We start from the raw sequence: 17,480 nt of genomic DNA on the forward strand, positions 1-17,480 counted from the left end.
GGCTGCAGGATAAATGTTCTTCACAAACAGGCTGTTTTCCTTCAGTTGAAACACAGTTTTCATCAAAAACGCAAGCAAATACCAAGGATCAGAGTGTGTGCCTGACATTTTAACATCCAGTGATGTGAGAGGGAGGGTCAAACAATCATTTTGTAGCGCTCGTCCTTTTATTTTGAAAAAAACAGAACAACATGTTTTGGTAATATAATAATTTGCTTCTCTTAAGTGAGTAGATGCACATAAAACATAAGACTGATGGGCTTTTTTTTTCACAACGAAGATTTCGAAATTGGAATAAAGCAAACGTTTGATTTGAAAACAAAAACAAAAAAACAACAAGAAAAAGTTTTTTTTGTTTGTTTTTTTCTTGAAAAAGTTGTCAGCCACCCGGGTGGGGACGTTTTGTAAGTTGTACGCCCAGTGTTCATTTGACCTCTGAAAAGTGATTTGTCCCGGGGACTCGCATGCTCAAAAATCTATGGGTCCCCAAAATTGAGTCTTATCGAGCTTGAAATTGTAAATCGGTGACAAATATATAATAAAAATCCATTTATTCATTCAGTTTTAATCATCAAATTATGAATTCATTTTCTGCATCAAATTATTGTTGGTAATATACCGATTCAAGGGATAACCACAAACCTGTCTTTTTTTCCTTTTCTCCTTTTATACTTGCTTTTCTTCTTAACTTCTTTATACAACATAATTCGTAATATCAATTATCAAAGCAAGTGAGCCGTTTGAGAGCCGGCTCTCTTGAATGAGTTGAGCCAAAAAAGCCGGTTCTCTAAAAAAAAGACAGACTTCCTTTCACTACACAACTCGAACGCGTTTGACTGGATTGATTTGCCGTTTGGTGATAGTCGGTGTATACCGGATGGTCCCCATAATTGACAAATTTTCGTTTTTCCGTACAGTTTTTCTTGTACGTCGTACACGTCTTAAAATGCATAATAAACGTTTAAAAAACACAATACAATCACGAAATAAACCCTTACCCGATAGTCTAAAAAACACAGCCGGCCCAATGAACCGAAAACGATACCAATACTTAAGATTTAATGCAGACCTGCAGAGTCCAGGTGCCCATTGAAAGTAATCCAAGGAAAAATGTGTATATTTCCAAAGGTAAGGGTGGGAAAATATATATATCCACTATTGTCCGCCGCGTCCACAAACACGTCTCACCTTTACTCCACTTCCCGTCAGCCCGCGCTTGCCCCTCCCCTTCTTTCTCATTTGCTCATACAAAACATATCAGAATAAGTTTCTAAAATAAGTACATTACATAAATATACAGTTGCAAATACATATTATACATGGTTACACATATATACAAAGAATGACGGTACACCGGGAGAGTTTTCAAAGCTTTAATAATAATATTGTAACTTTCATCCCAAACCGTGCCTGTGAAGGGTAGCAAAACGCTACTAGAAACACGCTCGCAACACAGTAAACGGCTCTGTTAAAAAAACTTACCGTACTTATAGAAGGCACAGTATCCGTCTTCATCTTCCTCCTTATAACTGACGTCATCAAAGGCGTCTTCCTTCGATGTGGGAAAGAGATTTTGTCAAATACACGTGGTCCCACCCTCCCTTATTTAAAAACATGCTAGCATCACGCTCGCAAAGTAAGTCCTACATCGGACTGCTCGACTGCGTTTAGCTAGAATGTTGCGTCATGTGCGTTTCTTATTGCAATTTGCATGATGAGGATATGTCCACGGTAATTTAATTTGTGCACAAGCTAAGAAGGTGCAGTTTAAATCTTACCTTTTGTACCTCGAGCGCCGCTGGCGGCCGTTAGAAAAATGACATAAATTGGCCGCATCACTGAATAAGCCGCAGGGTTGAAAGTTTGGAAGAAAAGTAGCGGCTTATAGTCCGGAATTTACGGTACATAGGTTGATGATATAAGACCCTTCCACAATTTCATTTGCTCTGTAATATATTATAACACATTTAAAAACAATCCCTAGCCTGTGCTTGTTTTTGAACATCAATATATTGACCTGAAGGCTTGGAGTAACAGGACACTGCAAGCCTCTTTCAGCTTGGAAGACTTGTGGGAAACGTCCCCCCAGGATATGAGACTCTCATATATCCGTGATGGTCTTAGCTATGGTTTTTAAAGGAAAACTAATGGACTGATGTTTTAATACAAATGTCTTCCTTTTTTTTGATTCTCCTCTTAATTATTCTTTGCCATTTTGTCCCCTTCCAGCCTGCAAGTGCAACGGCCATGCAAGTATGTGCCAGGTGCTCACTGGCAAGTGCTTTTGCACCACCAAGGGCATCAAAGGGGACCAGTGCCAGCTGTGAGTACCACACACACAATAATTACACAATAATGGCTCCGCTATTAGCAATAATCATTGCGAGATCAAATGTTGGTTCAAGAACTTCATGGAAAGGGGACTTGGGTATTGTCCAATAAATACTACTGAGCTTTGCAAATCCAATTTGCCCCATCAAGTAAAATCATGTTTATTTGTGACGCCTTTAATCACAAAGAGTCTCAAACCACAGACCACAGATTATTGCAAACCACAGACTATTATGACACCATCCCCTGATCTAAAACCTACATGAGGGCAAATAATACACATAATATCAACATAAAAAATATAGGTTATTCATAGATAGATAGATACTTTATTCATCCCCGCAGGGAAATTCACATTTTCAGCAGCATCCCTGCGCTGAGAACAATACAATAATAAAGCAAAAAGAATACAATATACAAATACCCACTGTAGCGTGTTCCATAGAGTATCTAGATAGTGCTACACAGAATACATATTGCAATAAAATTTGGTAATATGCAATGTAAGGGGTGTGGTTTAATGTGGGCCTTTACTCTGCCGGGTGGAGTTAAAGAGCCTCATGGCATGAGGAAGAAAAGATCTCTTCGGTCTGTCCGTGGTACAAGACCGTGACAGCAGTCTGTCGCTGAAGCTGCTCTTCTGTCTGGATATAATGCTGTGTAGTGGATGTGATGTGATGTGATGCGATTTATATGCTATAGAATAGAAATGTGTTTTAAGCTTCGATTTAAACATTTCCACTGAGGTTGCAGAACAAATCTTAGGGGGAAAAGCATTCCACAGCACCGGGGCCTGAATAGGTTTTCGAATCTACTGATTTCTTCTTGGCTCTTGGGATCTCTAGTAAACCAGCATTTTTAGAGCAAAGGCTCCGGACCGGAACATAGGGGGAAATTAAATCTGGAAGATATGAGGGAGCAAGTCCATGCATGAGTTTGTATACTACCAACATAACCTTAAAATCACAGCTAACAGGGAGCCAATGCAGGTGAGCTAAAATCGGGGTCATGTGATCATACCTTTTTGTCTTAGTTAAAAGCTTCGCTGCAGCATTTGGTGCTAATTGAAGGCTCTTGATTTTGGACTTTAGGAGACCGGAGAGTATCCAGTAATCGTTCATTCCTCGGTTTTAACAATGTTGTTTCCCTGTATTACCATTGTTTCTACAATTCCAGCAATCAAGGATGGCAATTTGCAAATCTGCCTTGAGGTATTCCCCTTAATGAACCCAGACAGGGTGATTAATAGGCCAACGTAAGAAAAAAATCATAAAAGGAAGGCCGCGAAGATAAGTTTGGGGTTGTAACCCCGATTTTCAAACACAGTGCAGGCACGTGTGTCCAAAATCCCAGTGAGTCATTATCGCTGTCAAGGAGAAGTCAGAAGGACACTACAGATAAGCATATACACATTAGAGGGGATATTAATGGGATTTGGCTCACATTAAGGCCCGCTGACTTTCGCTCACCTTTTTCCCCCTAATTGCGTAATCAAAGTTGAAAGCTACAAGAGCACATCTCGTCTGGGAAGTATAACCCCGGAGGTACATTTGCATCTAATTGTGACTTAGGAGGATTTTTTTGATGGCACCCTCGTAAGTCCTGATTGTCTGACCTTAAGAGATCAGTTGCCATTTCCAAGAGCCTTAATAGTGAGATTCTTGTTCATTGGAAAAGGGGAAACTGTTGTGTGGCGTCGGTCAGAAAGTGCACCTCAAGCATGATTACTGCTGACGGGGTGAATTCCCCCCCTTAGGGGAGGACCTTCCCCACTTAGCTCTTTCCCAGTTGTAAGCAAAATGGGCACCAAGGTTTTATTTCGTTTTTAAATGCACTTAAAGCAACGGAGGTATGTCACTGCCAGTGCAAATTCATGTGTTTGTGGTACAATGATGCATAAATCCACAATAAAGCTTTTTTGTCAGTACCGTAAATCCCAGACTATAGAGCGCACCTGATTATAAGCCGCGCCCACCACATTTTAAAAGAAAAAACGATTTTGTACATACACAAGCCGCACCTGTATACAAGCCGCATGCGCCCACATTCAAACATGTACACAAGCACAAAATTAACCCAAACCCGACTTCAAGTCCCGCAATTGAAATCAAATGTCCTTCATTAAGGTCCACAGTCCAAAAATCCCAGCCGGCAAAATGGACGGAAAATGATACCGGTACTTAAGGTTTGATGCAGACCTGCAGAGTCCGGGTCCCGTTGAAAGTAATCCGAGGAAAAAAGTGTATATTTCCAAAGGTAAGGGTGGGAAAAATATATCAGATGAACACATTTACTCACGCAACTCCTTTTTCTTTAACCAACTTTTTACCCCCTCTTCTTTCCTTGTCTGTCCCTCACCTTTAGCGGTCCCCACTTAAACTCGGCACCCCGCGTTTGTTCCACCCCTCATATTTCGTTCACCCGTGCAAAACAAATCAGAATAAGTGTCTAGAATAAATACAAATACATTACAAAAATCTACAGTTGCAAATACATATTATACATGGGTTACACATATTTGCAAAGAAAGACTGTACTCCGAGAGAGTTTTCAAAGCTTTAATAATAATAATATAGCTTTGACAGGGCAGTTAATGGTAGCAACACTTGAGCGCCACTGGCGGCCGTTAGAAAAATTACATAAATTGCCGCATCACTGAATAAGCCGCAGGGTTGAAAGTTAAAGAAAAAAGTAGCGGATTATAGTCCGGAATTTACGGTATTTGAAAAAAGCTTAGCAACTGCCAAAAAGTGCTGAAAATGAGCAATAAGTCATTGTTTAGAATTTACTTTAGAATAGAATAAAATATACCTTTATTGTCATTGTTACAAAATGGGTTGCACATATTGTGACAACGAAATTGGATGTGGCACTCAAGTTCACATTTTACAGTGAGGATAGAAGAGAACAAAGAAGATGTTTGTATTGTCCTTGGTGCAGGCTTTGTTTTTTCCCGGAGGGGCGGTGTATGAGGGGGTGAGGGACAGACAGAAATGGTAAAATCCAGCTAGGTGGAGGGAGGGGGGAAGCTCTGTACGCATGTTTGATGTTACTGTACACACGGTCCAGTGTCTTTCCCCCCTGTTTGCACAGTCCACGTATTGAATGAATTTGGGAAGTACAGTCTTTAAGCAGGCCTGATTAAAGTCGCTGCTGTTTATTGATAGCAGCGAGCAAGAGATTTAGCGCTATGCTAACGTTTGCATCCGGTGGAACGTAAACAGCAATCACAATGAACACAGTTACCTCTCTCGGTAGATAGAAGGGTCTACCCGATACTGCTAGAAACTCTATATCCAGTGAGCAGTGTGTATCAATGATTCTGCTGTTATTGCAGCGCATAGTCCCCCACCCCTGTTGTTACCGGAGTCTCCGTCTCGGTCTTGCCGGTGTAGCGTGCGTCCTGCTAGTTGGACTGCGGTGTCGGGGAAGACAAAAAAACTGCAATTTCGGACGAATGTATGTAGGCATCTGGTGAAGGTCGTGGGATGACGTTGTTGCAAGAGGTCACAAGCTGATATGCTGAGAGCGTTCAGCCGCTCTGCCCCCCAGTTCTGGAACTCATTACCGCCGGACATCCAAAATTCCTCCACCCTGTCTACCTTCAAATCCGGACTCAAAACCCACCTCTTCAGACTTGCCTATACAAAATCATCTGATCACATATTGCCCCCTTTTTAAATCTACTTTGTTTTTATTTGCTATTTAATATTTACTTGCTTGGGTTATCGTTGTTTGGTATTCTGTGTACAGCGACTTTGGGTGTCCTGAAAGGCGCTTTGAAGTACAATGTATTCTTCTTATTATTATTTTAGAATTGCACCGTCTCACTCACAAATAATAAAGTAATGTGCAATGTGCCGGTTATTATGTCACGCAAAAACCAATTATCCACAATGAGAAAGTCTACCCCAGGTTTCTTGACTTTCCTGAAATTTATTCAGCGTAAACATCTCATTGCGCCTCTGGCATCAGGCATTATCTGAAAATTCTCAGGTGTGACTGAATAGTATTTAGCCTCATGATCATAATTTAAAAGTGACATTTTTTTAGATGCAATGTAAACTGTGAAATATGATAGTGTGCAAAGAAATGTCTTGCAATAAATAGCAAATTAAAGGAAACCCTTTTTCCACATGATTCATATGCAACACTGCAAAAATCAATGCGGAATTTAAATACCGTAAGTTCCGGACTATAGAGCGTGCCTGATTATAAGCCGCACCCACCACATTTTAAGAGGAAAACCGATTTTGTAGATACACAAGCCGCAACTATATATAAGCCGCATGCGCCCACATTTAAACATGTAACACAAACACAAATTGAACCCAAACCAGACTTCAAGTCCCGCGATTGAAACTAAATGTCCTTCATTAAAGTCCACAGTCCAAAAATCACAGCCGGCAAAATGAACGGAAAATGATACCGGTACTTAAGGTTTGATGCAGACCTGCAGAGTCCGGGTCCCGTTGAAAGTAATCCAAGGAAAAAAGTGTATATTTCCAAAGTTAAGGGTGGGAAAAATATATCAGATGAACACATTTACTCACGCAACTCCTTTTTCTTTCACCAACTTTTTACCCCCTCTTCTTTCCTTGTTTGTCCCTCACCTTTTGCGGTCCCCACTTAAACTCGGCACCCCGCGTTTGTTCCGCCTCTCATTTTTCATTCACCCGTGCAAAACATATCAGAATAAGTGTCTAAAATAAATACAAATAAATACATTACAAAAATATACAGTTGCAAATACATATTATACATGGGTTACACATATTTACAAAGAAAGACGGTACACCGAGAGAGTTTTCAAAGCTTTAATAATAATAATATAGCTTCGACAGGGCAGTTAATGGTAGCAACACTCGAGCGCCGCTAGCGGCCTTAAGAAAAATGACATAAATTGGCCGCATCACTGAATAAGCCGCAGGGTTGAAAGTTAGGGAAAAAAAGTAGTGGCTTATAGTCCGGAATTTACGGTACCTTAACTCATTCAATGTGGTTTACGTTTCCAATGACGTTTTTCTCAATTGGGAAGCAGAAAATTTTGTGTTGTAGAAAGAATGCGTTTCAAGCAGAAGGAAGGGCCAAATATGGTTGGACTGATGGGGTAAAACGTGCTCTGGATGTGAGGTCGGGTAATTTAATGGATGCAAGAGTGTGTGCTAGGGATATATGTGAATGGCGAAGGATAGTTAGGAATGACTGAAATGGACTCATATGATGCGGAGGGGGTAAACCAATGTATACTGATGAAGGGATGCATGGCACAGCAACCTCGCCCCTTCTTATACTGTGGGCCTTATGTTCAGTGTCAGGTTGGGAAGAGCAAAGTGGAATGAATGGTTGGTGAATGGGATTGGGTTCTTGACTCTAGCCATCTCCCATTAAGAGGATACGGCTCTGGTAGGTAGATAGATGGATAAAGTGAGTTGTTTAACAATTAATGAACTGTTTAATGATATTTATCTGTCCAGAATTTGTATGGTTAAAAGTTTTAGTTTTAAAAGTTTTACTATAATTTTGGCCTTTTCAGTAGAAATCCTGTAAATGTTTACCAGGTTAACTTTGAACATATCTATGCTATGCGGGAGAATAATACTCCAGAAAAGGGATTTATTTGGTCCTTGAGTCTACGATGTAAAGCAGGGATCTCAAACTTGCGCCCCGGGGGCCAATTGCTGCCCCCGTTATGAGAGTTAGAGGCCCCTGACCTACTATTAAAGTTAAAGAGACTGCATGTGATTTTTACAGATGCATTGTGTCTTGCAACCTGTCTTCCAGATATCCTTTCTTCCATCCATTTGTTCTTTATGTTTAAGCTTTACTTCTTATTTAATATGTATGTTTATTTAGTGGTATTTCCTAGAATAGATGCACCTAAAGTATTCCCACTGGTGTTTCAAATGCTGTGTTTTCAAGGATAAAAGGGTACTTGAATTTTGAGTGAAGTGCTTGTAAATGCTTCAAATTGTTGCCATGTTTCCCAACAAGCTTATCATGACGCTGACACCGCTCTCTGGTGGTTTTGCTTTGCCATTGCCCTTCTTCCTCACTCTTGATTAACGGCAGCTGGCATTAGTTTGTATGGTTTTACAGTATGTCCGTACGTGTGCAATGTTTGACCAGTCGAAAAATATCGCAGACCACCATCGTAAAAATTTAGATGCCACGGGAATCAAACCCGGGTCGTGGCGGTGAGAGTGCAATAGCTGCAACCAAAAAATAGTATTAAAAAATACAAGAAACAAATATACACTACAGAGAATCAAAAAGGACCATCAAGTATAATTCGTTTCTTATTGTGAAAGAAGAAAACAAAATTAGAGAAAGACAGGGAAAAAGAGGGAAAAAGAAAGAAAGATCAAAACCAACAAAAAGGAAAATGTGAGGGAAAAAAGCGAAAGACAAAAACAGAAAAAAGAACAAACAAAAGCAAAATTAAAAGTATATATCTATCTATCCATCCATCCATTATCTGCACCGCTTATCCTCAGTAGGGTCGCGGGGGTGCTGGAGCCCATCCCAGCTATCTTCGGGCAGTGGGCAGGGGACACCCTGAACTGGTTGCCAGCCAGTTACAGAGACAGACAAGTCACTCACCCATCAACACCTAAGGACAATTTGGTTAGGCGAATTAACCTGACATGCATTTTTTGGAATGTGGGAGGAAACCCACGCAAGCACGGGGAGAACATGTAAACTCCACACAGGCGGTTCGATCTCATGACCTCAGAACTGTGCCGTACACGTGCTAACCACTGAATATTGAATATGTATTTAAGAACCTTGGAATGTTTTATTGGTGTTTTTGTATGGAAAACCTGATTTGGCCCAACCATATTCAGACCCCAGCTTCGGCGGCCCCCAAGAAAATCAAGTTTGAGACCCCTCCTGTAAAGGCTTGTGCCCAATTTGCGCAATCTTCTACTTGCAATGAGAGTACAAACATGCCACTAAATTAGCAGCTCATGGTCCATAACTGTTGCATGTATGTGCGCGCCTCCAGCTATTGTGTAATGCAGGGCGGCACTGGAGTAGCAGGTGGCTAACATTTACTACAAATGACTGGAACATTAAAGCAGTCCAGACACCAGCAGGCCAATCACAAGTCATTTAGTAAAGGGATCTGCCTTCGTACCAGATTTGGGACGTTTCCTGGTGCCCATTACCGATTATCGAATTAAAATGAAGCCTGTAACAGTGTTCATTTGAGCTGTGAAAAGTGATTGGTCCCGGGGACTCGCATGCTCAAAAATCTATGGGTCCCAACAGAGATCTATGGCTCCCCAAAATTTAGGGTTATCAAGGTTGACATTGTAAATCGGCGACAAATATATAATAGAACTCTATATATTCATTCAGTTTTAATCATCACAGTTTATTGGTTATACAAATCGGTTATCACTTCAAGATTTTTCAGTTCATATATTCTTCGTGGTTTGCTGTCCCGCCACAGTTGTAATGCCTTCTCAAGGTCCAATCCATTATCATCCTCCTCATAGCGTCACCAGGAAATTAATTGAGTCAATTTTGGCAGAAAAGTCCTTTTCTTGCTAGGAGTATTCTTCTGTGCATTTTCTTTCGTCGAGTCGTTCGCTTCAACACGCGTGTTTTCCTTGCCTTTGCGATCTACCGAAGAATTTCTCCGTCATTTTTCGTGCCGGAATTATTGCCGTTGTTATCACTATCTGCATTAAGTTTCGACTTATTACTGACACTGAAGAAATTACCAATTTTGTGTCGATTTTCACCTAATACTAACTTTTTTCGGAGGCATACTTGGCCTTCACCTTCCCTCGACGACAACCACAACAATGACGTAATCTCGAAACAACGAAATCTCGTTTGCCGAGATGGGCGTGCAGACGAAAACTTGAACCGCGAAACCAAAACAACAATGGCGGATCTGCCTGACAAAAAGTTTGAAGTGCGGTAAATCTTTGTTTAAAAAAAAAAATGTACCGTATTTTCCGCACTATAAGGCGCACCTAAAAGGCTTTATTTTTTTCAAAAGCTGACCATGCGCCTTATAATACAGTGCGCCTTATTTATGGATCAATATTAATTCGCAAAGTCTTGCAATTAACTTGCACCCGCCGACTAGATTTTCCCCGAACGCCAAGTAGTCCGCAGTGTATGCTGGGATTTATTTACCGGCGTTTCATTGGCTAACCAATGTGTCAATCATCAGTTGAATCGATCACTATTGGCTAAAGTTATTCGGAGGTCAAGGGGAGGATCCTTTTTATCATTTACAGGCTGGCATTGGCTTGAACGGCAAAACAAAGCCTGCAATTGGCTGAAAAAGATGAATGCGTATAGCACGTGGCTGACGGCCTACAGAAAGCATTTTTTTGCTATTTTGTAATTGTAAATATTTTATTCTCCTGGATTTACTACACTCACGGATATAAGAGGACTATGGCTGCACATTATTATGAACACAACGACTTCGGTGAGCCACTCCGGCTATATATATTATCTCTGTATCTTGTTTCAGACTGAACTCGATGTTTCTGTGATAAGCGATGCAGATAATGGATGGAATGGAGTGTCTATTTTAAAATTAAACTCAATTCCAAGTGTTTATTGTCATATATACAGTAAAGTTGCGACCGGAAAAGAAAATAGAAACTAAGGAATGGTTTGCATTTCTTGAATCCCAAGACTTGAACCTTCCGAATGATATTTGGAACGATGCATTTGAGTGACATCGTACGGACACCGCATCCGCACGTGTTATCGACACGTATTTAAGTCTTTGCAAGCTTTGGGAATGTTAAGGGGGTAATAAGTTGGACTGAACTATCTAACTGTTTTGTCGACGTTCCCATTGTAGCTCCTTATAATCTGGTGCGTCTTATGTATGTCAAAAATAGGACCAAAAACTATTTTTTCGGGGTGTGCCCTATAACTCGGTGCGCCTTATAGTGCGGAAAATACGGTAATCGGGTAAAAATGACAATTTTGTGCGAAAAAAGTTGCGTCCCGGGGACGCACGTTGACTTGACACTATGCGTCCCCAGCAAAAATGATGCGTCTAGGACCAAAGCAGAACACTGCTGTAACATAGAGCACACAGATGCATTTTTTTCCTCCCTTCAACTCATTTTTGAAGAATCTGTTTTTTATTTCTTCGCCAAAATGATTCCAAGATATCTTATCTTCGAATCCAAATGCATTTTCACCTTCAAACAATAGCACACTCAAGTCATTATCTGTTTCTAACCTAATCGCATTGGTGTATTGATTTTGCAGTTGAGTTTGTGTGCTGTTTGGTGATGTAATTCCCACTATCTCATTACCTGTAATCAGTCCCCTGCACCCCCTTGTTACCCGTCCCCGCTGCGACCGCCCTTTGAGGATCCCTTTTCTGCAGTAGCCCTGTAAACAAATCTTTTGGTTCATGTGTGTTCACACATGCATGCAAAGCGACCGCCGATGCCATTAGGGCCACGGCGTAATGCAGGCCGTAATGAATTGAGGGTACATTAGCACAGGATGGAATTGTTTTGGTAAACAGGAGATGTCGTTCAGCGCTGTGATGAGCACAAAAATAAAGGGGGGGAGGTTGATATTTTACACATTTTGACGCACAGTGGTACCCGGTGTTCGTTTTACCTGTGAAAAGTGATGGGTCCCGGGACTCGCATGCTCAGAAATCAATGGGTTCCAACAGAGATCTATGGCTCCCCAAAATTTAGTCTTATCAAGGTTGAAATCGAAAATCGGCGACAAATATACACCGTATTTTCTGCACTATAAGGCGCACCGGGTTATAGGGCGCACCCCGAAAAAATCGTTTTTGGTCCTATTTTTGACATACATAAGACGCACCGGATTATAAGGCGCTACAACGGGAACGTGGACAAAACAGTCAGATGGTTCAGTCCAACTGATTACCCCCTTAACATTCCCAAAGCTCGCAAAGACGCAAATACGTGTCGTAGACAGGTGCGGATGCGGTGTCCGTACGATGTCACTCAAATGCATCGTTCCAAATATCATTCGTAAGGTTAAAGTCTTGGGATTCAAGAAATGCCAACCATTCCTTAGTATCTATTTTCTTTTTCGCTCGCAACTTTACTGTGCATATGACAATAAACACTTGGAATTGAGTTGAATTTAAAAATAGACACTCCATTCCATCCATTATCTGCAACGCTTACCACAGAAACATCGAGTTCAGTCTGAAACAAGATACAGGGACAATATAAAACCCGGAGTAGCTCACCAAAGTCGTTGTGTTCTAAATAATGTGCAGCCAATGTCCTCTTATATCAGTGAGGGTAGTAAATCCAGGAGAAAAAAATATTTACAAATACAGAATAGAAAAAAATGCTTTCTCTATGCCGTCAGCCACGTGCTATACACATTCATCTTTTTCGGCCAATTGCAGGCTTTGTTTCACCGTTTAAGCCAATGCCAGCCTGTAAATGATAAAAAGGATCCGCCCCTTGACCTCCGAATAACTTTAGCCAATAGTGATCGATTCAAATGATGATTGACACATTGGTTAGCCAATGAAACGCCGGTAAATAAATCCCAGCATACACCGCGGACTACTTGGCGTTCGGGGGAAAATCTAGTCGGCGGCTGCAAGTTAGTTGGAAAACTTTGCAATTTTAAAATTGATCCATAAATAAGGCGCACTGTATTATAAGGCGCATGGTCAGCTTTTGAAAAAAATAAAGGCTTTTAGGTGCGCCTTATAGTGCGGAAAATACGGTAATATAAATCTATATATTCATTCAGTTTTAATCATCAAATTATGAATTCATTTTCTGCATCAAATTATTGTTGGTAGTATACCGATTAAAGGGATAAACCACAAACCTGTCTTTTTATTTTCTCCTTTTATACTTCCGTTTTTTCTTAACTTCTTTTTACAACATCTTTCGTAATATCAGTCATCAAAGCAAGTGAGCCGTTTGAGAGCCGGCTCTTTATAATGAGTTGAGACAAAAAAGCCGGTTCTCTAAAAAAAGACGGACTTCCTTTTACTACACAACGAGATCACGTTGGCTGAGATCGGTGTGCAGACGAAACTCGAACCGCGAGACCAAAACAACAATGGCGGATTTGCTTGACGAAAAGTTTGGAGTGCAGTAAATGTAATCGGGTAATAATGACAATTTTGTGGCAAAAAGGTTGCGTCCCGGAGACACACGTTGATTTGAGACTATGCGTCCCCAGCAAAAATGATGCGTCTAGGACGCAGGGACGCGGGCAAACCAGAACACTGGGTACCCCTACTTAGGATTTTAATTGGTTCCAGCAGTCACGTATAATGAGACCGTTGTAAATTGAAATACGTTTTGGAATTGAAATGAATTGAAACAGGACTACAGTTCTACTACAGTTGCGGTTCGACGTTCGCGGCTTCAGAGCTTCGCGGTCTGTAATGGTTAAAAAAAAAAGCGCCATGTAGTGCTATCGCGGCCCGGGCGGGAGACGCCGGCCTCCGCGCCGAGCGCCCGACCCTCTCTGCTCGTCGCGGGTTAGGGGCTCGCTCGCAGGAGCGACCGAACGGCACCCGCGGTGCGGCATAAGTAAAGACCCTGTCGCGAATTTGTCTCCGATCGTCCCGGGCGGACGTAAAATCGCCGAGCTGTACGACTCTTAGCGGTGGATCACTCTGCTCGTGCGTCGATGAAGAACGCAGGTAGCTGCGAGAACTAATGTGATTTGCAGCTGCGATTGGCTGGTAACCAGTTCAGGGTGTCCCCTGCCCACTGCCCGGAGATGGCTGGGATGGGCTCCAGCCCCCCCGCGACCCTAAGGATAAGAAAAAAAGAAAAGAAAGAAACGTAGGAAATAAGTAAATAGAGAACAAAAAGAAAAAAGTAACAGGTCAGAAAAAATAAACACAATGAGATTTTTTTAAAGGAATTTTAAAAAAAGTAGAAAAAAAAACAGATAAAAGAAGAAAAAGTTTGTGTTGCATTCAAATCATTTCCAATTCTATCAAGTACATGAGTCAATTCAATTCATAGAGAAAAATAATTTTGCATTGCCGGAAACTCGGCAAAATGTAACTTGATGTCAAGTTTTGGACATGTTTGATAATTAATTATCTTGCCACACTTGGGATTACGGTTGCTCACTGTTGTTTCAAGCGTTGCTCACCGACTTTGTGTAAACGCTCAGACCCGTAAGGAAAATGACAGGGAACATTGATGCTGAGTCAACATAACCTAAAGTACTGAATCAGCATTTTTTTAGGCAATTGTGTGTGTATATATATATAATATATATATATATATATATATATATATATATGTATATATATATATATCACCCACCTTGCTGATGATAAAATTAAACAGTTTTTGCTCAAAATCAGGAATTAAACGTACACTGCGTTTGGAACATCGGACTGCTCTCACTTTTGGCATAATTTACTCGAATTAAGTTTCCCTGTCCTTGTTTTTTTCCGTTTCCGGTGAAACCCGTCCGTGCGGGCGCTCCACCTTGATTAAATTAAGATACCAAGTAACGGACCTCAGTCGGGACGTCGGCACATTCATGAAGGTGGGGATTAAATTAAGATAGGGAGGAAGCAGTTGCATTGTACCGGTCCTTTCGGACTTCATGTATCGGTTCTAGAAACGCGACGTAACATCTTAGGAGCGATGCCGTGTGAGGTTCGGAAGTCGCGTGGCGGTGTTTGTCACCTGCCCTTTCGCACGTATACTCTAGCTCACAGGTGGCCTGCGGTCCACATCGGGCCCGCTAAAGGATTGAATCCGGCCCGGGAGACAACACTCAAAAAAGCGCAAGAGAAAAACGAGCTGCAAGTTGAAATATGTCCTCTTGATGTTGACAAAGCCAGCTGACTCTCACAAAGACACTCTACTTGTATTTATTTCTCTCTCTCTCTCTCTCTCACTTTCTTTTCCACCCCTTTTCTCCCACTCTGTCTCTGTCTTTTTCACTCTCTGCGTCTCTTTTTCTCTTTCTCTCTCTGTGTCGTTTAACCTCTTTTGCTCTAACTTCCTTTTTTCCTTTTCTCTTTCTCCATACCCTTTGTGCTTTCTTTTCTCTCCTTCTGTCTTTCTATTTCACTTTGGATTTCTTTCTTCCTCTTCCTTTCCTTTCCCCCTCTCTCACGACTTTTTATTTTTGTTTCTCACGCTCTCTCCCTTTGTCCCGCCCTCTCTCATTTTCCCTCCCTTTTTCTCTTATTTCTTTATCCCTTTTTCTTTCTCTTTAATCTACTCGTCCGACCCCGACAGAATGTTTGTTCTATCGTGTCTCTCTGTCTCTCTTTCTCTGTCTCTGTTTCTGTCTCTGTCTTTCCATCTCTGTCTCTGTCTCTCTCTCTCTTTCTTATTCTTTTTCTTTTTCTTTCTCTCTTTCTCCATTTCTCTCTTTCTCTTCTTTCTCTCTTTCGCTCTTTCTCTTTTGCTCTTTCTCTTTCTCTTTCTCTTTCTCTTCTTCTTTCGCTCTTTCTCTCTTTCTCTCTCACTCTTTCTCTCGCTCTTTCTCTCTCTCTCTCTCTTCCACCCCTTTTCTCCCACTCTCTGTCTCTTTCACTCTCTGGATCTCTTTCTCTTCCTTTGTTGCTCTTTGTCTCTTTCTCTCTTCCTACCCTTTGCGCTTTCTTATCTCTTTTCTCTCCTTCCGTCTTTCTATTTCTCTTTGGTTTTCTTTCTTCTTCTCCCTTTCTTTTCCCCCTCTCTCACGACTTTTTATCTCTTTTGTTTCTCACGCTCTCTCCCTCTCTCTCTTTTTTTTCTTTGTCCCGCCCTCTCTCCTTCTCCCTCCCTCTTTCTCTTATTTCATTATCTCTCTTTTTCTTTCTCTTTAATCTACTAGTCCGGCCCCCGACAGAATGTTCTATCGTGTGGCCCCCGAGTTCAAATGAGCTTGACACCCCTGCTCTAGCTTGTGCTTGCCTGTTAAACAGGCAGGAAGCAGCGATAGCTCCGACCCACTCGCTGACGCTCGCTCGACCTTTTTAGATATGCTGTTTAGATATGATGTCAAAATGATATTTGATCATGTCACTGGATACTCTGAAAGCATACATTTAGTCCCACAGAGCGCGTCTGTTCAAATCTATTTGTCATTCTGACGCTAAAAGCGACCCGACGGGACGCGGGGACTCTTCTGATCGACCAAATAGACTTAATGGAATAGAATAGAATAGAATACACCTTTATTACCATTGTTACAAAATGGGTTGAACATATTGTGACAACGAAATTGGACGTGGCACTCCAGTTTCACATTTAACTGTAAGTATTAAAAAACAAAAAAACCTGCTGGATGTGAAGTCGGGTAATTAAATGGATGCAAGAGTGTGTGCTAGGGATATATGTGAATGGCGAAGGATAGTTAAGAATGACTTATATGGACACTTATGATGCAGAGGGGGTAAACCAGTGTATACTGATGACGGAATGCAGAAATCGTATAAATTGTCCATTCCTATCCTCCCAAATCATCCACGTGAACTCCAATCGCTGATCACAAAAATACAAATAGTAATTAAACATACCAAAAATACAACACTAGGATAAATAAAATAGGGCAGTATGTGCGGCACAGTTCTGAGGTCATGGGTTCAAATCCAGCTATCAACCTTCCTGTGTGGAGTTTGCATGTTCTCCCCGTGCTTGCGTGGGTTTAACCCGGGCATTCCAGTTTCCTCCCACATTCCAAAAACATGCATTTCAGGTGAATTGGCCGGTCCAAATTGTCCCTAGCTGTGAATGAGCCGTCAGTTGTTTACTAATTGTAAGCAAGCTTGTCAGAGTTTGCATGTTCTCCCCGTGCTTGCGTGGGTTTCCTCCGGGCACTCCGGTTTCCTCCCACATTCCAAAAACATGCATTTCAGGTGAATTGACCGGTCTAGATTGTCCTTAGGTGTTAATGAGCGAGCGAGTTGTCTGTCCCTGTGTGCCCTGCGATTGGCTGGCGACCCGTTCAGGGTGTCCCCTACCCACTGCCCGAAGATAGCTGGGATGGGCTCCGGCACCCCCGCAACCCTACTGAGGATAAGCGGTGCAGATAATGGATGGATGGATGGGTTAATAACTACCTTCTTCAGCGTCATTCACCTCACTGACCTGCGCCCCTCAACGAAATATCCTTTATGACCCTTTGATTGTAAAATACAACAACCGTGACACGAACGC

General features: G+C 41.6%; 1 protein-coding gene across 1 annotated transcript in view; it reads left to right on the forward strand.

The window, feature by feature from the left end:
* atrnl1b (attractin like 1b) overlaps window positions 1–17,480 on the forward strand; it is a 146,473-nt gene that overhangs the window by 54,981 nt on the left and 74,012 nt on the right. The window contains exon 20 of the mRNA XM_088323704.1: window positions 2,230–2,323. Within this exon, the coding sequence (XP_088179830.1) occupies window positions 2,230–2,323 (94 nt within the window). The remainder of the gene's footprint in view (window positions 1–2,229; window positions 2,324–17,480) is intronic.

This window comes from Urocampus carinirostris, chromosome 19 (assembly GCF_059441175.1).
Source record: "Urocampus carinirostris isolate Australia breed hairy pipefish chromosome 19, RoL_Ucar_1.0, whole genome shotgun sequence".
NCBI lineage: Eukaryota > Metazoa > Chordata > Actinopteri > Syngnathiformes > Syngnathidae > Urocampus > Urocampus carinirostris.